Source organism: Ursus americanus, chromosome 2 (assembly GCF_024610735.1).
Source record: "Ursus americanus isolate L20-20 chromosome 2, mUrsAme1.1.p, whole genome shotgun sequence".
Classification (NCBI taxonomy): domain Eukaryota; kingdom Metazoa; phylum Chordata; class Mammalia; order Carnivora; family Ursidae; genus Ursus; species Ursus americanus.
Window position 1 is genome coordinate 9,501,444 of NC_142128.1, and position 20,479 is coordinate 9,521,922.

Sequence of the window (20,479 nt, forward strand, 5' to 3'; positions counted from 1 at the left end):
GGAGCTCTTCGGGTAGTTAAGGAGGGCGGGCCTTTCAGGGGAAATTTAAGCCAAGTCTGCATCTGGGGCACAGGGGTTGGGAGTGTGGGTGGGTGTGTGGGTGTGCAAGAGCGCTTTTCAGGCACAGGGGAGCTGGTGCAAAGGCCCAGGGGCAGGAGCAAGCTCTAATTGTTCATGAACAGAGAAAAGCAAGGTGTGGCTCAAAGCTAGATCTAAAAATGGAAATCATCCAAAATGCTGTGGAGAGTCAGAGTTGAAGGTCATTCAGGGCGAGGGTTTAAATTTGGATTTTAAGTGGAAAGGGAGAATTTCAGGAGAAGAATGAAGTGATCATTTGTCATGCGGAAGGTGACTCACAAGGAGTTCTGATCCTGATAGCTTGTGTTCTTAAATGTGAAAGAAGATCGTGGGGAGTGGATTGGGGAGGCGTGTGTACAGATGAGGGCCTCTCGAAGTCGTTGTTTGGAGAGTGGGAAAAGGAACGCAATGAGAACTGGTAGAATTGCTAGGGAGTTCTGGGTGCCAGAGCACTGGGGTCATGATTTTGAGGCCGGCCTGCGCTGCTAGGCTTTCGCTCGGCAGTGCTCACACACGAGCATGAGGAGGGCAGGGGCAACCCCCCCCCACGGTGGCAGCTCCAGCAGCTTCCCGCAGGGGGGCACGGGGACAGGAGGGCTCTGTGACCTGGGAGCCCTCTGGGAGCTGGGACGGCCCTGGCGATGGTGCGGGGTGACTGGAGGGGGCGGGTGGAGGCAAACAGCAAGACGGCAAGGTCGGGACCGAGAGAGAGGCGGCCAGCCGTCCGTGAGGGTTGTAGGGAGGCAGGGGCGGGACTGGACAGCGGGACTCTGGTGGCGAGGGCAGAGGCGTGCTGGTGTGGCCGTGGGAAGGCCAGAGGACCCATGGGGTGGGTTTTGTGGAAGGCTCAGCTTTCTGGAGGAACAGGTAAACGAGGAGAGGAGGCAGAACTCAGTTGTGTCGGAGGGAAGTAACCTGGTCAAGCTGGGAGGTGGGGGTCTGCCGAGTGTTCCCCTCTCTAGTGCTTTGGTGGCCACGGGAATGGCAAAAAGACTCTGTGACTCAGGCCCGAAGGCAGTGGTGCAGGGCTTTGGCTTGGCCGCAGCAGGTGGGGGGAGCGGCAGTTCCCGCCCCTGGGGTGAGCCCGCACGGGGGTTCAGGGCGGAAGTGCCCTGTGGGGACACCCCCCCCTTCAGTAGCTGGCTCGGATGCCCTCTGGGCACTGGCCTAGTTGCTAGTTTTCTGTGGTCTCTTTGTTCTAGGCACCTCCACACCCACCTTCGGTCAGAACACCCCTGCTCCCGGGGTGGGCGCCTCGGGCAGTGGTCTCTCCTTTGGGGCACCCTCAACACCCACCCAAGGCTTTGTTGGAGCCGGACCTTTCGGTAAGCAGCGAGTCACCTCGTCACCAGCGTAACCAGCCTATTTCTCCGGGGGGGGGGGGGGGAGGCTTGGCAGGTTCCTGGCTCTGGGGCCCCCTGGGAAAGATCAGGCTCATAAGCAGGAGGAAGATGTAGCCTGGCTGGGAGACCAGCACAGCCCAGGTATGGAGTTGGGGGGAATATTCCAGACCACTGGAAAGCCAAGTAAAAATGCCTTCTGCTCACTCGCAGATGATCTAGGATTCTGCATTTTTACTAGTCCTTCCCCCCCCCACCCCCCAGCAACTGTAACGGTTTGGGGAGGCCCAGTTTAGTACCAGGCCTTCTGCTGGCCTAACCTTCCAGAGATTGGGGTGCCCAGGGAAGTGGCCCAGGCAGCAGCTGCCCTGATGAGACCTCGTTGACTCTTTCCAGGATCGGCGGCCCCTTCCTTTTCCATTGGTGCAGGATCCAAGACCCCGGGGGCTCGGCAGCGACTGCAGGCCCGCAGGCAGCACACCCGCAAGAAATAGCCTTTGGCCTTTGTCCCTATCCCGTCCCCCCCATTCCTTGCCCAAACCTGGACCTCAGCACCTGCTAGAAAGAGCCTCTGACCCTTCTAGTTCCCTAGAACAACACCCTCCCCCCCCCAACTCTGGCTTCTGCCAGCGGGGAGGCAGTGGCAGCCCTGGTGGCCGGTCCCGCTGCTCCTTGAGGAAGACGCCTCAGGCCTCCCGGGGCGGCAGGGCAGCAGCCTGCTCCCTTTCCTTGAACAGCTCCGTGGTGAGGCTCCAGAGAACGAGAGAACATCTGTACATATCGTCCCCCTCCTTCCCTGACTCTTGTCTGGTATACGAGGGTAGTGAGGCGGCCTCCCTTCCCGCCCCCCCCCCCAGGGCCAGTTTGGCAGGGGGTTGGGTGGCAGGCACAGCCCTTGCCCGCATCGCCACTGGGCAGCGGGGGACAGGAGTTGGGAAGCTGGGTCAGCCCCGCAGCTTTACCTTGCTTGGCTTGCCTCTAACAAGTGCTTCTCCTGGGTCCCATTAGGGGACCCTGCTTCCCATTTCTTGCTGCTTTGTCCCTCACCGGTTCCTTGCAGGATCTGCTCCTTTTTAAATGACCCTGAATTTAGCTTTGCCTTGGAGACCCCAGCGGGTGCCGCTCCTGCTGGTCCACTTCTTCCTGCCAAGTCCGAGTCAATGTTTTGTCCCCCACCCTCTGCCAGTTTGGCCCCTAAAAGCTTGGTGGCTCAAGACTGTTAGCCTGGCAGCTGCAGGGGAGATACCTCGCTCTGGGGGGGAAGCGCCGGGAGCAGGAGGACGTCCCCTGCCGTTCGGCCGCCTCCTCGCCCGCCTTCCCCGCCGGCCTCCGTGGGGCTCGCCCGCCTCTCCTCCCCGGGGTTGTATGTTTAAAGCCTTGTCCTGTGTTACTGTCTGATGCTCATGTCTATTGCTCTTTGAATCGAGTTTGGAGGAAGAATTGAATTGTATGAGTGGCGGCATGTTGGTAGTGCCGGACTTAACTGTTTCAAGTTTCTGGGGCCTCGCTAATTGAATGTGGAAAGTAGCACCACTTCATGGCTACACGTGCTGACTCCTGGATTTTCAAATGGTGTTTTGACTTTAAGGGCTGGCAGCCCAAGAGGATGGGGCCGAGGGGAAGCAAAGACCTCTTCCCTCCGCTGCTTCCCTTCCACCGACCTGACCCCGCCGTGGGCTAGATCCACCCCGGGATGGGGTAGAAAACCAAAATTAACCACACACTTCAGAATTCTTCAGGTTCCCGCCCCCAACAGAGCCTCCCCCCTTCCCCTGTTCTTCCTCTGTCCCCAGATCACATACCCCGGGCCCAAGAGCCTTGCTGCCATGCCCATCCTCTTTGGGAGAAGTATGAATGCGTGTGTCTAAATTAAAAGAAAAAAATATTTAAACATTTTTTAACAAAATAAAAATTTATTTTTGTATTTAAGCTAAATTGCCTTTTAAATTCCTTCAAGCTTGGTTCACTGAGGTGGTTAAGTATAAATGCTGTTATACTGGGAATTAGCTGTAGAGTTAAGTTATGCCTGTGTGAAGAGGCTCACATGCTGTCCTAGGCAGCTCTCCTGAGGGGCCCGAGCTCCGTCAGGACACACGATATAAAATGTAATTCTTATTTCATAAATAATGTGACGTAGATGTACGTAGTCCCCCCTCGCCCCGTGACTGAGGTTGAGCACTGTGGCAGGCGATCGTCCCTCCCCACCCCTGGGAAGAGCCGAGGGAGAGGCCTGCCCCTCAAGTCCCAAATCCCCGTTAGGATGGGGGGGCCGCGGGTCTAGTCACCGGGCGGAAAGCAGGTCGTCTTAGCGGCAGCGCGCTCAGCCGGCTGACCTCAGTTCCACAGGCAGGACCGTTGGTCCGGGCGCCCCCGGAAGAGGGGGTCCCGGCGCAGCCTGAGTGAGTGTGTGGGTGTGTGTGTCCACGTACGTGCACTGGACAGGAACGGGAGGCTGGGACTTTCCATGACAAATAAGGACTTAATTCCTGTGAGTCTAGTTGGAATTTTTAGTATGAATGTGAGATTTTTCTCCTTGCTTATGTCATTAAGAATAAAAAAAAACTGTGATCTATCGTAGACCATGTCCTGCCTTTTATTTCCGTGGGCAGAATTCTCTCACCAGCAGGAACATGGGCGGGGGAAGGGACCCAGAGGACAAGGAAATCCACTCTCTGCCCGCAGCTGGAGAATCAGGGTTACCGCTTTCCTTCCTAAAGCAAGAAAAAGAACAGAGCCTTTCAAAGACCTGCTGGCTGAGGCGCGGGGAGGCCCGGGCCCTTCCCTCCCGGCCGAGAAGGCGGCGCCCCACGGACCTGCTGCGTGCGGGGCAGCAGGCCGGGAGCCGCGGCTCGGCGCCGTCTCTTCTTTCTCCGCGGGGCTGTGCTGGGTGTGAGTTCCGGGGCCGCTGCTGCAGCCTGGGGGACTGAGCTAGAAGGAAAGTACCTGTTAGATACAGCCCGGTCCTCCGGCGCCTTCCATGCAGGCCCACCTGCCCCCCACTCACCTTGGCACCTCTACCCGTTCCAGAACAGCAACAAAGAAGCCACCCGTGAGTGTGGTCTCGGGGGAAGCCCGGAGGCAGTGCTCTGCCCCTGGAAAAGTGCCAAGGCCTCGGTGGGGCCAGGAGGGTAGGACGGGAGCTAGCCTGTGGAGAAGAACGGCCGGGTTCTGGGTAAAAAGCGAGCAGCCCCGTTCCCCGGGGCCCCGGCGGACCCCCCTGCTACCTAAAGGTCCCCGGGTTCTGCTGCAGGGCATCCCGCACCACATCTTCATTCTCCTCCTGGCAGAGGGAGCATGTGGAGTAGACCAGGCGCTGCAGGGAGGGGAAGGTGAGCGCGTGGCGCAGTGCTCGCTGCTGGAACCCGGCCAGGGCCTGCAGGCGTGCCTGGCTCGGGGTGCCTGCCCCGGGCTCCTCCAGCTGTCTGGCTGGCATTCCTAAGGACAAAGCGTGTCAGCTGCAGGACGGCCTCGGTTCGCACGGAGCTCCCTGCTTCACAGGTGAGGACACTGGCCTGGGGTCACTGGATGAGGAGAGTCAGAACTAAACCCGACGCCAATGCGAACCCCGGAGCTGCAAGTCCTCAGACACACTCTGTCCCCATCTCACCTGAGCCGCTACAAGAAGGATCCAGTAAGATGTACTGGACCTGACGGTAGCGCTGGTCAGAGGGTGAGACTGCCAGGAAGTCCTGCTCTGCCAGCTCGCAGCACGAGACTCCAGCCCGGGCCAGCAGGGTAGCCATGGACGCCAGCCGCCCAGCATCCAGGTCGAAGGCAAAGATCTTCCTGGGGGAGGGGGGAGAGCTGGGGCAAATCACGGTGCACCTAAGGGCCCACAGATCTGACATGCAAGAACATGTCCACTCGGGACACAGAAAAGAAGGGATGGCGTCTAGTTAGAGGGACCGGACCTGACCAGGGGATTCAGAGCTCACACCGGCCACCCGCTGGGAAGCTGAGCTGAGGGCTCCACCACCAACTGCGCTAGGTCCAGATGGAATTATTTAAAGGAAAGTCCTCCTTTCAGCCTTCATGCCCTACTGGAACAGAGTTCCCGACTTGCTCAGAGCCCATCCCCTTCTGGCTGCCCACGGCACTCACCCCTGGTTCTTGAGAAGAGCAGCCAAGTGACTGGTCTTGTTGCCTGGGGCAGCACAGGCGTCGATGACGTGGGAGCCCGGGGGCGGGGCCAGCAGCATGGCAGGGAGACAGCTGGCCTGCGGGGCAGAGCGCGGTGCTGGTGCACGGGGACCCGGGCCGTCCCTCCCACGCGTGCGCCCCCTCCCCACCCGCCTGCCCCACCTTGTCCTGTAGGATGAGGTGACCGGCCCGGTACAGTGGGTGGTCATGCAGATCTGTCTGGGCTGGAAACACAAGCAGCTCTGGCAACAAGGGATCCAGAAAAAAGCACTTCCCTTTGAGGGCCCGCAGGTCCTCGAGGCTGCCAGGGAACAAGAAGCATTGCACATTCTGAGTTCCTCCAGGCCGAGCACCAGGCTGGGCCTCTCACATGTGACCTCACGTGAACCGTTCACGAGATGCCTCAGACCGCTCCGGAGAAATGGACAGGGATGGGGAGAGAGAGGCAGCAGGGAAGGGAGCAAGTGGGCGCTCAGGCCAGCCCGGGCCCAGGGTCCCACCTCTGCCATTTCCCAGCGGCGGCTTCACCTCGCCCCGCTCTCTCTTCTGGGAAACAGTCATTGCGAGGATTGAGCTGATACAAAATACTTAGAAAAGTATCCGACACAAGTGAGGCACTCATGTCAGTGCTTGAAAACGTACCTCGGCGGGGAGAGGTGGGCACTGCGCTGGCTGCTGACGGGCAAGGGGCTCCCCACACTCACCAAACTCGGGGAAGGAGCTCGGCACACGGCACCTGCCCCACGCCAAGTGGCTCAGAAAGCTATCCAGGGGCAGAGCCGAAGCCAAACCCAAGCAGCCGTCCGCTGCTGCACCACCCTGGCCTCCCAGCATCGCTCCGCAAGCAGAAGGGGAGAGGGAGGGGCGGAGGCGACCCCAGAGCTGACAAACCCTGGCCCAGGCGGTGGGAGAGTGCAGGGGAGCAGGTGGGGGAGCGCCGGGGAGCAACGCAGTGGGCCCACGACGGAAGCAGGGGGCACGGCCCAGGGGCCAGCCCAGAAAGGGTTTATGGGCTGGGAGATCCTTCCACGGCCGACCACAGGTGAAGTCTGCAAGAGGGAGACGGGTTCCAGAGGTTCTTCTGTCCGTGAAGATAGAAAATGACAGGCACGGTCCGGGAGGACAGAAAGCTTCTGCAGGCAGGGTAGGCGTGACGGGGGTGGGGGGGGGGGGTTTACGCTCGGCTGCTGGCCTGGCCAACTGTTCGCTGACGACAGGGAATGCTGGAGGTGCCAAGCGCAGGGACATGGGGACAGTTCCACACCCGCAAACCAATCCATACCCTGCACCACATTCACAAAAGAACAAAGATCCTGATCGTCTCATCTGACAAGATTCAACACCCACTCATGATAAAAACTGTCACCAAAGCAGGTATCGAGGGCACACAGCTCAACATAGGCCACATGGGAAAGCCCACAGTGGACAAACTCGGGTGAAAAGCTGAAATCGCTCCCTCTAGAATCAGGAACAAGACAAGGATGCCCCCTCGCGCCTTTTCATTCAACAGAACCCATTCAGCACATCAGGCAAGATGAAGAAAGAAACAGCATCCAAACTGGAAAAGAAGTAAAACTCACTATTTACAGATGACCTACACAGAAAACCTACATACTCCAACCAAAAAGTTAGAACTTTCAAGCAGCTTCCGTGAAGCGGCAGGATACAGAATCCATACGCGGACACCACACTTTCTCCTGGGGCAGATCAGGGAGACGCTGTGGCCCCGCGCTGGGGGCAGGCCCCGGGCCGTGCAGCTCCTCAAGCCCGTCCCTGGCCATCCCTGGCCGTGCGTCCCGCCTGCCTTCCCCGCTCGCAGAGGCCGCTCAAGGACACAGCCTTGAGAGCGTGACAGGGTGCAGGGACCCTCTGCAAGGGAGGAGACTGAACTCATGAAGGCCTCCGTATAAACTCTGCAGATTCTGGCAGGTGGGCATGGAGACGTCTTGCTGCTGCCCCAGACAAGCTTCCCAGAGAAGTGCCCCGCTTATGAAGCCTGCCCCCTACCCATCCGAGCAGCCTCCCTCTTTCTTGGTCGCTGCCTGGCCTCTGCATCGCGGGGCCAGTTCAGATCGTACCTGGGAAGCTCCCGAGATGGTACACCGACCATGGGGACGCCAGCCTGGAGGCCAAACACGCGGGCTGGGCCGGGGGGGGGGGGCGGGGGGGGGGCATTGGCCAGCGACCTGTGTGTGGCACGGGGTGGCCCCTACATCAGATGCTTGGGGGCCACTGCGTGAGTATGGGACACCCCAAAAGCGCAGCCACTTTAATGCACTTGTTGGAGAAACTGCACCGGTGGCCCTGTGGCAGAGCGAATGGGGTGGGGGCAAGGAGAGAGGAAGAGGAGGGCTTTGTGCTGACGGACGGCCAAACGGCCAGGCATCCCACACCGGCGCACCCCTAATACAAGAGCAAGCAAAGGCATCAAGAGCAACCCCAGCCAGCAGGGCAGCCCCCCAGTTCGGGCAACACTCCTGATGAGGGGGTCTCCCTCGGAGCTTGTGGACACGGCTGCTGAGTTCCAGTAGAGGCCGGGGCAGTACCCGGCGCCGCTGGGCGATGGGCCGCAGGGCGCTGGCTGCTCCCTGACGGCGCGGGAGCCGGGGAAACTGAGCCCCATCCCCTCACACCCTGCCTGCCAGCAGGGGCTGCGCGGCTCGCTTACAGGAAGTTCAAGGGACTTATGTCCTCAGATGCTGGATTATTCTAGCCCGCAGGGAGACTTGGCCCAATGAGGGTGACCGTCCTGGGCATGCGGGACCCCGGGAATCTACAGAGTAGTACAACAAATTCTTAGGCAGCTGGGAACAAGATGGGCCATCTGCACCCCAGTCTGTGAAGGCAGGAAGGAAAGCCAGCTCCACTTGGCCCTGCCACCAGATATGGGCTGCTCACAGGCATGCAGACCCTACCTGCGCAACGAGACATTCGGGGTGCTGTGGGAGAGACCCGGGGCCGAGACGGAGCTCCAAACGCTACCCCCAATCGACCCAAAAGGGTCTGGAGAAAGTAACCTTGAAGCACACGGACTTGACCTCATTGCTGCGGGGCCCCCAGTGAACACAGCCGTCGCCTGTGGAAAGCCTTACAACCCAAGCGACGATGCCAGTCAACAAAGTCCCCTGACGCTGCCAACTGGGCTTTCTCCCCCGGCCTGAGAACGTAGGGGGTCTCCCCAGACTAGGGGACACACCGGGTCCGGGATGCTACCAAGTCGAACTCTGATGGGTGAGTTCCACCTGAGGGCTAATCAAACCAGTGCTGAGGGCAAACACCAACGGGGAACCTGCGAGCCCGTCCCCCCCAGAGAGTAAGTGTCACACAATACACGCCACACAGGGACAGAGGAGAAACCCTCCGAGGGCGGCACGGAGTGGGCAATGCCCTGCCCGGCGCTTCTCACGGCCCAGCCTGGCCCACGGAAGGGCGGGAAGGCTCCTGGCCGGTGACGGCAGAGGACCCAGGACCGTGGGTGTGCCCACCACCGCCGCCGCCGCCTTAGCTTGGCCACGGTCCCAGGAGGGTACCGCGCTGCGCCGGTCTCAGCAAATGCCTCTTTCCATATCCCCTTGGCCACTGAGGCAGATCAGTTTGCCTTCACATGGGAGAGGCAACGATGGACCTTTCAAGTGCCCCCCCAAGGTTACCCGCACGGCTCCAGCAGAGGTCACAGGAGGGCAGCCGAACACCTGTCCCTGTCGTCCTTCCCACACCAGGAGGATGGGCTCATCACACGCCCTACTGTTCACGCGGGAACACTGGCGTCTGTCGCAGGCCATCCTGCAGGCTCTGCTGGGGGGCATCCAAGCATAAGAGGCCAGGCAGTGAACCCACAGAAAATTCAAGGCCCAGGCACTGCCATTAAGGTTTTGGGAATCGTTTTGTCGGCGAAGACAGACCTCATCTCGGACACTGTGACTAAGGGACAAGATGCACGTTTATCCAGCCCCTAAGAACGTGAAAGAGGCGTGCAAGCCTTGGCAGGGGTTTCTGGAGTCTGGAGGACTCTTCGTCCCCACCTGGCACAGCGCCTCTGTCCCCAAAACCAGCTGGTAAAGAAAGGGCACGGGCAGGAGTGGGGGCCACAGAGCAAGCCGCCTGAGAAGGCAAAATACTAGTGAAGCAGATGAAGGCTCTGGGCAGCTCCGAGCCGGTCAGCCACTGGAGCTCGAGGGGTGACTCTGGAAGGTGTGGGCTGGGCGCTGTGGCAGTGACAACAGACGGGGAGAGCGCCCCTAGGATTTTGGTCCCAGCTTGGGAAGGAGACAGAAACGAGACATCCCTCCAGAGAGCAACGGCTTCTAGTCGTGTGCGCCACGCTCCCCCAGGGCAAGTCTCTCCGGGAGGAACAGAGCTCAGCAGCCGCGGCTCAAGTCAGTGCGTTCTGGCCGGTGATCACTCCCGAGCCCCGGCCCTTAGCCCTCCGCACTGACCGCGGGTGGCTCTAAGGGGGTCCTGCCTGTGGCGCGGACAGTGGGAAGCGGAGGGGTGGTTCATGAATGAGCCCCTGCGGGGTCAGGATATATGAAAAGACAGGTGGGATCACCTGCGAGAGGCCAGGGCATCCCCACTGTGTTCCACATCCGGTCTCCCGGACACTGTCTGGCAGTCGAGAGAGGCCCTGGCCCACGTACGAGCCCCAGTAGCTGACCTTTAGGCAGACAGCCAACCAGGCGCATAAGACAGGCGCCCACCGTTGCACCCCAGTGGGAAGGCAGACTGCCAAGGAAGCCAGACTGCCCTTAAAATACAATGACTTGGTTAATTCAGTAACAACACGTCCCATGTGTTCTAAATCACGCCCTGGGCAACTAGCAAGGCCACCTGGGCCGTCCTCCTGAGTTTGCAGCGGCAAGAAACCGGCAAACTGATGAGACCGGCCCCGCCCTCCACGCCTCAGTGTGGGCGGTCACGGCCTTGGGCCCAACCGGAGCTCTGCCCGCCGCCTGTGGAGACCGGGCTGCCACCGTTGAGACTGAAAAGAGGCTGAGTACCGTGTACAGATCCTCTCATCAACTGGACCGTGACTGAGGGTCACATTTCAAAGGTCCTGACGTGAAACTGGGCAGAAGGACACGATACGTAATGGAGGATCCATGACCCCTCTAACCTGCGAGCAGCAGGGCTGGTAGACAGGAAAACAGGATTTGAAACCGGATGCCATTACTACCGGGCAAAAGCACCTTGGCTAGGGGGACCAAGTCCTGTCCCAGGCTTTAGCACGTCCGAACCATCCACCAGCAGGGCCTGTTGCTCCGCAGGCCAGACTGGGGACCCCTGCCGAGACAGCTGACACCGTGCAGGAAACCGCTGCCCTCTCCCCGTGGGCCAACGTGCTGTGCTGCTGAGAATGCCAGGCTCCACCACGCTGGGAAAGGGGTCATCTACTGAAGTGCATGCTGGGATGATCCCCCCAGGACAGGGACGTTACCTCCCACCCCTGGGTGGGGGCAACCGCATCTCCTCTGGGGTCCCGCTGGCCTGCTGCCGGCTGCACCTGCAGAAATCACTACACCTGGAGCGGTGCGCACACCTTGGAAGAGGGGAGGTGGGGGTCCTGAGCTGGCTTATCCTGCCCCCCCCCCCCACGCCTGACAGTGCTGCCTCTTGCGGCCAACAAGAAGCAAAAGCTGCCAACCTCCCTCTCCTCAGGGCCACACAGTATGGGTCTTCCGGTGATACCATCACTTGGCGCTTTGTTCCTTGCATGGGATGGAGAACGTGAAAACACAGACAGGAGCCTCTACTGAATGCACCCAGCACACCGTGAACGGCGGGTGCCCGAGCCTGTCCTTACCACTCACTGCAACACCTCTAAGAGCGAAACTGCCCTCCAAGATAGGACGCACCTGCGCCATTATCCAAACAACATTCTGTGTTTACACGTGGTGAGCCGCTCACACACCATCTTTAGTAAATCACATAAATAAGGACACAAGTGAATGCCCTGAGTGATCTCGCCTCCAGCCTAGGGGATATTAATAAATCAATGGTTTGGATCCTGGGGTGCCTGGAGGAAGAAGTTACCACTGATTTGGGGAATTACTGTCTTTTTTTTTTTGAAGATTTTATTTGAGAGAGAAAGTGCGAGAAAAAGCGCACAAGCAGGGGTAGTGGCAGAGGAAGAGGGAGAAGCCGACTCCCCACTGAGCAGGGAACCCGACACAGGGCTCGACCCCAGGACCCTGAGACCATGACCCAAGCCGAAGGCAGACGCTTCACCAACTGAGCCCCCAGGAGCCCCAGGAAATCACGGTCTTCATCTGTTTTCTCCTGCCTGTGTCCCATGTTGCTGTGGCATCTGCCTCTAACACAGCCAGACAGCTACCAAAGGAGCCCCCTCCATGCTGGTGAAACCCCTGCTGACCACTCAGGACACACGGCAGGAAACAGGGTCATGTGGGATTTTAAGAGCTGGTCACAAGGGTCAGAGAGTTAGGGAAGGTCACGGAGAGGATGGGACCACCAGCTGACGTGCAAGCTGGACCCTGGCAAACGGAGGCTCCTCACCCCTTTCCTGTCTTTGGAATGTGCATCCCGCTTGCCTTCCCCACCAGAGGCTGCCCCAAAGACAAAGCCTTGGGACAGTGACGTGGCGCACAGGTTCCCTCACGGTACCGCATTTCGCTTCACTGCGCTTCGCAGAGAGTGTGCACTTTCTACAAACTGAACGCGCCATCTTCCCAACACCACCTGCTCACTGCGTGTCGCTGGGCCACATTTTGGTCATTCTCGCAATATCTCAAAACTTTTTCATTAATATAGTATTTGTTACGGTGATCTCTGATCACCGATTAGGACTCACCAAAAGCTCCGATGATGCTTAGCATTTTTTAGTAATAAAATACATACATTGTTTTTTTAGACATAACGATCTTGTGCACTTCACAGACTACCCTATGGTATAAACCTATTTTTCATAGGCACTGGGAAACCAAAAAGTTCATGTGACTTGCTTTATTGCAGCGATCTGGAACTGAACCCACAGTACCTCCAACATGGGCCTGTATGTGACTGCACCCAGTGAAGCCCTCTATATAAACTTTTAAGATTCTGGCAGGTGGGTGCAGGGATCTACTCATCTTCCAGCTACTGAAGGCAAGACTTCTAGGAAGCTCACTTATTACTAACCCTGCCACACGTCAATCTGGAGTGGCCTGCCTCTCTGGCCCTACCCTGTGTGTATGGGGGCTGGTTTCAGATTATACCTGGCAAGCTCCCAAGGAGTTTGCAAACCAACGTTATCAGCAAAAGAAATTAAGAGAACAATCCCATTTACACCCGTATCCACAAAAAACCAAAAAACTAGAAATAAACTCAACCAAGGAGGTGAAACACCTATACTCTGAAAACTGTAAGATACTGATGAAAGAAACTGAAGGTGACACAAATGAAAAGATTTTCCATGCTCATGGGTTGCAAGAATATTGTTAAAACGTCCATACTACCCGAAGCACTCCGCAGATTCAATGCAATTTCTAACAAATTCCAGTGGAAACTTTACACAGAACAATCCTAAAATTTGTATGGAACCACAAAAGGCCCGAATAGCCAGAGCAATCTTGAGAAAGAGCAGCTAGAGATCTCACACTCCCTGATCCTGAACTATATGACAAAGCTATGCCATCAAACAGTACTGGTGCTGGCATACACAGACACGCAGATCAATGAAAGAGAACACAGGGCCCAGAAATAAGCTCATACTTATATGGCCGATTAATTTATGACAAAGGAGCCAAGAATATACAAAAGGGAAAAAACAGTCTCTTCAATAATGGTGTTGGAAAAACTGAGGCCACGAGCAAAAGAATGAAACTGGACGGTTTTTCCAAAGACAGATGGCCAACAGGTACACAAAGAGGTGCCAGGGAAATGCGCATCGAAACCACAATGAGATCTTACACCTGTCAGAGTGGCTATTACCAAAAAGACAAGACAGGAGTGTTGGCTAGGAGGTGGGAAAAAGGAACCCTCCTGCACTGTTGGTGGGAATACAAACTGGTGCAGCCACTGTGGAAAACACCATGGAGGTTCCTCAAAAAAATTGAAAATAGAGCTACCCTACGAGCCAGCAATTCCATTTCTAGGTATTTATCCAAGAAAAAGGAAAACACTAATTCAACAAGGTAACTGGACCCTGTTTACTGATTTATGATCACCAAGACATGGAACAATGTGTCTGTTAGACGAATAAAGAAAACATGTTAACTACACACGTGGGTGTACGTACACACACGTATACACACACACACAGGAATACTACTCAGCCACAAAAAAGAATAAAATATTGCCATTTGTGACCACATGGCTGGACCTTAAGGGTATAATGCTAAGTGAAATAAATCAGAGAAAGACAAATACTGAATGTTCTCACTCAAGTGTAATCTCTAAAGAAAAACAAAAACAAAAAACCAACTCATAAATACAGAGAATAGATTTGTGACTGCGAGGAGGTTGGTTGCAAAAGGAGTAAAGGTGGTCAAAAGGTACAAATTTCCAGTTATAAGATACATAACTCCCAGCGATCTAATGTACAGCATGGTGACTACAATAAATACTGTATTGCATATTTCAAAGATGCTAAGAGATCTTAAAAGTTCTCATCACAAGAGGGGGGCACGTGGGTGGCTCAGTCAGTAAAGTGTCCGACTCTTGATACGGGCTCAGGTCATGATCTCAGGGCCATGAGATCAAGCCGAGCCCTGCTTCAGACTCCATCCTAGGTACTGAGTCTGCTTGAGATTCTCTCTCTCCCTCTGCCCCCCAATCCCTTACAAAGAAAAAAGAAAAAAAAAAGTTCTCATAACAAAAGAAAAAAACTTTCTGTAATTATGCGTGGTGATAAATGTTACTTATTGTAGCAATTATTTTCCAATACACACACATATCAAGTTGCACTGTCTACCTGAAACTAATTTTACATGTCAATTATACCTCGGGGGGGAAAAAAACGCAAAATAATCTGGTAATGTGTGTTTAAGCACATTGTTTTTGAAGGATTTCTCCTAAATCTTGAATTCCGAATAAACTGGATTTAACAATTAAAAAACAAGAAGGTGCAAAGTACAGAGGGAAGATGAATTTGGTCTGACACACGCTGTGGCTGCGGTGTCTGTGGAACACAGAGATGAACCTGAGGGTGGGCATACAGAGAGAAATGTAGACCGGGAGACACAAATCAGCAGGGGAGAAACAGGCCTCAGAGCCAGAGAAACGGCAGGATACAGTAGAAGAACTTAGGCTGGAACTCCCAGGAGAATCAATGTTAAGGGATGGAGAAAGTCAGGCTTTGGAAGGAGAGGGAGAAACTGCTGGAAAAGTATGAGAAAACCAGAGTGCAGTCACCACCACTCCTCCTCTCTCTTCCCCCTGTTTCCCAGCGGCCCCAGGCACCTCCCCCAGAGGAGGGCAGCCAGGCAGGGTTCTCAGCTCACCTGGAAGCCCGACCCTGGTAGGAGAAGCCTTGTCTCTTGAAATAATCAACTGCATCATCAGAGTTGGTCTTGAGAGTGTTCACCCGCACAAATCGAGGTAACTGGGAGGCTAGGAAAACAATCAGCAGTGAGTGGGCAGGACTGAGGCCCTCTCCCCTGAGGGCCTGAGAGCTACCCTCCTCCCCACAACTCCTACCAGCTCACCTGTGCCAGGCCTGGATCCCACCTGCAACAGGTCCTCGTTTCGGCTCACACATCGCTGAACCTTGAGCCGGGCCAACTCGGCCTTCAGCCTTGCCCGGTGCCGGTCCAGCAAAGGTTTCCATCGGCCCCCGCCCCCTCTAAAGCCTTTCCCCAGCAACAACTCATACACTAGCACCTGGGGATGGGGAAAGAACGAGAAAAAAACCCTAAGCATTAGTGTCTTGGAACTCCATAGCGTTGAGCTGGAAGAGCTAAGCAAACCACTTAGGCAAGCAGTAACAGGTAAAAATGAGATATTCCGCCCAAGACCACAAAAGAGATTAATGGCAGACAGGAGAGCTGAGCCCCGTGCCTTGCTTCCAGGTCCCGAACCGCCTCCCCAGGGCTGCTCACCAGCAGAGCTCTGGATCCCCACCCTCCTCCTTGCCAACATCACCCAATTTTCTTTTAGCTAGAGTCCTCACCATGGCACTTCCGTTCTTATTTAATTTCCAACTAGGCTCAAAGGTACAGCACTTTCATCCCACCTCGAATAATGACGCGTCTGGAGACTGCTCATTTCACAGAGGCGACCTGCTCAAGTCACACCGTGGACCGCACGGCGCTGAGACCAGGTCCGGAGAGACTCACAGCTCAGCCCCTACCCACCCGCCCCGCGCCCTGGCCCCCACTACCTTGGCCAGGTGCGGCCGCAGCTTCTTCTCGGCGCGGAGGAGGCCGGCGCTGGCGATCACGGCTTCCAGCACGGCGGAGTAGCGCTGCGTCTCGCACACCAGCGCGTACAGCTGCTTCACGTTCTGCGCGCGGCCGAGAAGACACCGGCTGAGGCGGGGGCCCGGCCCGTCTGGCCCCCCTCCCCAGTCCCCTTCTCGCCCCCCGCCGGGCCCGATCCCCGAACCCCGCTACCTGGAAACTGCTGGCGTACACCAGTCCTTTGATGGAGCCCTTTCGGCTCTCCACGCCCGCCAGCACAGACGCCGCCGTCGCGTACAGGGCCATGTTTCGCTCCCACGCGCCTTTACGGCTCTGTCGCGAAGCACGCACGCCTCGGCAACGCCCTGTCCGTCCGCACTTCCGGGTCAAATGGCACGGAGGTTCCGACCCGGAAACCCCAGTGCCTTTACAGGGCTCCTGAGCCGTGTGTCAGGTGGAGCGCTGGGAGAGCGTTTCCCCCTCCTTTTCGTACCTCTTTTCTTTTTTTTCTTCCAATCCTTGCCAATCTGATAGGCAATGGAATTTTACTGCTGTTTTAATTTCTGTTATAGAGGGTGACTGTTTTGTGTTTATTGATCCTTTGTATTTTCTTATAACATGTTAATATCTTTCATCACTCTTCTACCATTTCTTAGTGTCCCTTGTGTTTTAACAATATATACCTCGCCTTGGGTATATTTTTAAGTTTACTGTTGCTTTTTAATGTGGTTTATAGTTTTGGACCTGTTTTCATTTTTAAAAATTATTACTTCTGCCTTTGGTGTCATACCCCTTCTTCATGCCTTTAAAATATAGCAATCACTGTGGCTTCATTTTTTTACACTTAAATCTTTAACCATTTAGAATTCAGTTTGGAACACGACATGAGGAAGAGAGCTTTGTCTCCAAATGGCTGGCTTTTCATGCATTGTAATAATTGATTTATAAGAAAATTTCCCCAGCTGACCTCTGGGGTAACAGGAATTTTATAGGATTTGCCTCTGTCCCCAGCACCCATGTGGTTATTGTACACATTAATTTGATTGAATAAATCCAGTACACGTGTATCTCAAGTATTCAAGTAGACAGGCCTCCATGGACCAGAATACTCCTGCCTGTACATTCTATTGCCAACAGCACGTCAGCAAGCATCTTGCAAAGGGGTTGACTCTAGTCTACATCAAAATTGTTTAAAGGTTTAACCCAGTCCTGTGGCTCTAGGTTAGTTAATAGTGACCTTTGAGCAGAAACCCCACCCCCAACTGAATAACATCTATGTATTTTCTTCATAGCACCTGTTCCATATGTAGTTTCAATTCATTCTCTAGCTGGCTCCATGAGGGCAAATCCTGTTTGACACTCATCTACCCATACCTCCTAAATCAGTGCTCTTCTCACAGTAAGGACCTAACATCTGTTGTGTGAGTGAAGGAGTGAACGAATGGAGCACAAACTGGTATGGACAGCTGGACAGCCAGCTGTGCCAGTTAACCCATCCTAAAACAATCTCAATCCCCACTCCTTCGGGTGAAGTTAACAAGTGCACCAATATGACTAAAGTCCATAGTTGATTCAATTTTCTTGGCTTTTACCTAATGTCTACTTTCTGTTCTTAAGTCTCATCTAGGACACCACATTAAATTCAGTTGTCATGTTTCCTTGGCAACTCTTGGCTGTGACAATTTCTCAGACTTTCCTGGTTTTTGATGACCTTGATGGTTTTAAGGAATCCTGGTCAGTGTTTTGTAGAATGTCTCTCAATTGGGATTTGCCTGATTTTTTTTTTCTCATGATTGGATTGGAATTATGGGTTTTTGGAAGACTACAGGTAAAGTAACATCCCTCATCAGATCACATCAAGGCATACAGTATCAACAGGACCTTCACTGTTGTTAACCTTGATCACCTGGCTCAGGTAGTGTCCTTCACATTTCTCCACTGTAAACTAGTCTTTATTCTTCTGTTCCCTCTGGAAAGAAGTCACTACGCACAGCCCACCCTTTAAGGAGTAGGGAGTTATACTCTACCTCTTCGAGGGCAAAGTAGCTACATAAATTATATGGAATTCTTCTGCAGAATTCTCTCTTCTCCCAGATTTAATTAGCCAATCATTTATCAGTATGGACTCATGGATATTTACTTTATACTTTGAGTTGTAATCCAGTAGAGAAATCCCCCCCCCTTTTTTTTTAAGTATGCTGCACACCCAGTGTGGAGCCTAATGCGGGGCTTGATCTCACCACCCTGAGATCAAGACCTGAGCTGAGATCAAGAGCTGGATGCTCAACTGACTGAGCCACCCAGACACCCCTGTCCCCCACTTTTTGAAAGCTTGCATTACACCACCTTTATGAAAGACCTACAGTAGTACCTGTTTTCGTTAACTGAAAGAAATCCTGAGGATTTTCACTTTTATGAAAAAAGGGGAAAAGTAAAAATGGTATTGTTTTGCAGCAAGCCCTTGTAGAGGGCCAAGCAGTGAGAGTGGCGCTGTCAAGCTCCTTCCCCAAGATCTACGCACGCAGCATCTCAGCAACAAGCCTCCATGACCCGAACTGCGCTTTATCTCGATTGACTGTGTGCATTCACTTGCAAGATGTATCCTAAGGTGAGAAAAGCTTAAAAACAGTTAATTTGGGGGGTCTGGGAACACTAAAAAACTTTTCCATATAAAGTAATGGTAAGTGCTGCTTCTCATTACTCCACTTCAGCTAATAACAGATTTCATAGAAACTCTCTTTCTGATAGTGGGGAAAACTGTACTATTTTATTTTGTCCCTCAAATTTTTCTCCTTTTGGCCGCTGGGAGTTGGCTCCCACATCCCTTTGAAAGGCCTCTATTATTGCAGGGGCTTTTCACAACTTTGTGAGTGCTTCCTAGCACTACAAGCAACTTCTGGCTCAGCGTATTTCCTGCCCTGGTCCTAGAAGGAACCATTTCTCCAAGGAGCCCTGGTTCATTTTCATTGGAGAATGGCCTTTAGGAGCCAAGATGTGGATGCTAAGTGACCTGTGCCTTTTAATGTCTAATATGGGACCACTAGAAAACTTCAACCTACGTATGTGGCTCATGTATTTCTGTAGGACAACTATCCTAAAAATGCCTTCTCTTAATCCCACCTTCTCTCAAACTTGTGACCCAATTTTCTTCCTTTCCCCACCCAGCTGCTTAAAACAAGTCAGCAGTGATTGCCTTTACTTCCTCCTCACGTGCTACGATCCTCCCTGCAGTCTGTCTCCCATGCTAGTCCACAGATGGCTTCCTCCAAGGCCACCAAGAATCTCCTAATATTCCTCAGGCCTTTCCTGCTGAGGCTGGCCTTCACGGCACTGCGGGGCACACCTTCTTTGTTGGAAAGCTTTGGCTTCCATGATCTTTGCTGCTGGCACACCCTCCCAGTTCTCTGATCATTTCTACATTTCTTTGGCAACCTTGTCTAAGTTGCTTCTAAAATTCTGCTCTTCCATCCTCTGACCTCCTTCCCATGGGCTAGTATTTTCTCCCTGGGCAGACTCTCCCACTCCCTCACTGTCATTACTACAGAACAAAGTTAATATACACTAAAGTAGTATCAGTGGTCCTCCATGGTCTAGCCTCCACCCCCTCTGCAGGTCCAGCTCCAGCTGTGACATCCCTCCATGGACTCGACCCCCAAAAGCTCTTCTCCTCTGCCTGTCTTCCACTTCTTTCAGCTTAAATGCCAACTCCACATAGTGAACTGCTCTTTCACCTGCCTTCTCCATACTGAATGGATCTTTTGGTTGCAAGCACAAACATTAACTCTGGCCAGCCAAACAAAAGAGGGCATTTACTGAGTGCAGAGGTAGGTCACTGTGTCTGTCAGCATCTGGCGGGGCAGAGGTGAGCACACAATGGTAGTTGAGGTGAACTTAAAGAAGGGAGTATTTATGAAAGGATGGTCAGGGTTAAGGGAAACTAGAGGTGGTGCAGTACTAGGGCTAGTGACAGCACTGCTCACGGCCAGGCCTGAAGGAACAAGGAGCAACAGAGAAAGCGGCCATCTGCCAAGGATCTTTAGATGAGGAAAGCTGCCAACCCACAGCCCAGCAGGCAGGAAACCAGAAAAATAAGCACCTTGAACTCCCTCTCCTGCCGTTGGATCTCCTGCCAGTCCCCTCCATCTGCTGAACCTAACAGGAAGCCAGAGGGTTTTGCATTCCATTGGGGCCAGTCTCCCAGGACGAAGAACAGGGTGCAGAAGGTAGGGGGGAGGGAGAGTGGATATAGAGGGCCACAATCTTCAGCCTAATCATGGAATTGAAGAGCTGCATAACCAAAAACCAGGTCTGCAAGGTGTCAAACACACAGCAACCAAGGCCAAGGTCCGACAGATTCAGCTGGTAAAGGTATAACAAGCATCTTTTAATTCAGACAGCTTATTACTTACATAGGCAGAAGATTAGTCAAAGGTGCCAGCTCCACATGGTCCTGGTTGCACACAACAGGAAGAGGACTATGAAGGTTGGGGGACTTCCCATTGCTGAGAAGCCAGTTCTAGACGCAGTTAAGCTTTTTTTCCAGTCTACAGCTCTACTTGGAGGGAGGCAGGGCAGGAAGTTTCACAC

The 20,479-nt window shown here is 54.2% G+C and overlaps 2 protein-coding genes across 3 annotated transcripts in view; one reads left to right on the top strand and one right to left on the bottom strand.

The window, feature by feature from the left end:
- Positions 1-3,995, top strand: part of POM121C (POM121 transmembrane nucleoporin C) — a 23,721-nt gene extending 19,726 nt beyond the window's left edge. The window contains exons 12-13 of the mRNA XM_045786215.2: positions 1,281-1,403; positions 1,815-3,995. Coding sequence (XP_045642171.2) covers positions 1,281-1,403; positions 1,815-1,912 — 221 coding nt within the window. The 3' untranslated portion in view covers positions 1,913-3,995. The remainder of the gene's footprint in view (positions 1-1,280; positions 1,404-1,814) is intronic.
- On the bottom strand, positions 3,989-17,549 carry NSUN5 (NOP2/Sun RNA methyltransferase 5). 2 transcript variants are annotated; one of them, XM_045786217.2, is made up of 11 exons: positions 16,106-17,549; positions 15,874-15,996; positions 15,200-15,374; positions 14,996-15,104; positions 5,721-5,859; positions 5,520-5,635; positions 5,026-5,204; positions 4,643-4,853; positions 4,423-4,563; positions 4,232-4,346; positions 3,989-4,129 (listed from the first exon to the last, which is right to left on the bottom strand). In XM_045786217.2, the coding sequence occupies exons 1-11, from the start codon at positions 16,196-16,198 to the stop codon at positions 4,115-4,117; spliced, it is 1,416 nt and encodes a 471-aa protein (XP_045642173.1). In that variant the 5' UTR covers positions 16,199-17,549; the 3' UTR covers positions 3,989-4,114. The 2 variants fall into 2 exon arrangements, with proteins under 2 accessions (XP_045642173.1, XP_087724231.1); XM_087868105.1 differs by lacking the exons at positions 3,989-4,129; positions 4,232-4,346 and having other exon boundaries at positions 4,419-4,563.
- Between the last annotated feature and the right edge of the window lie 2,930 nt (positions 17,550-20,479).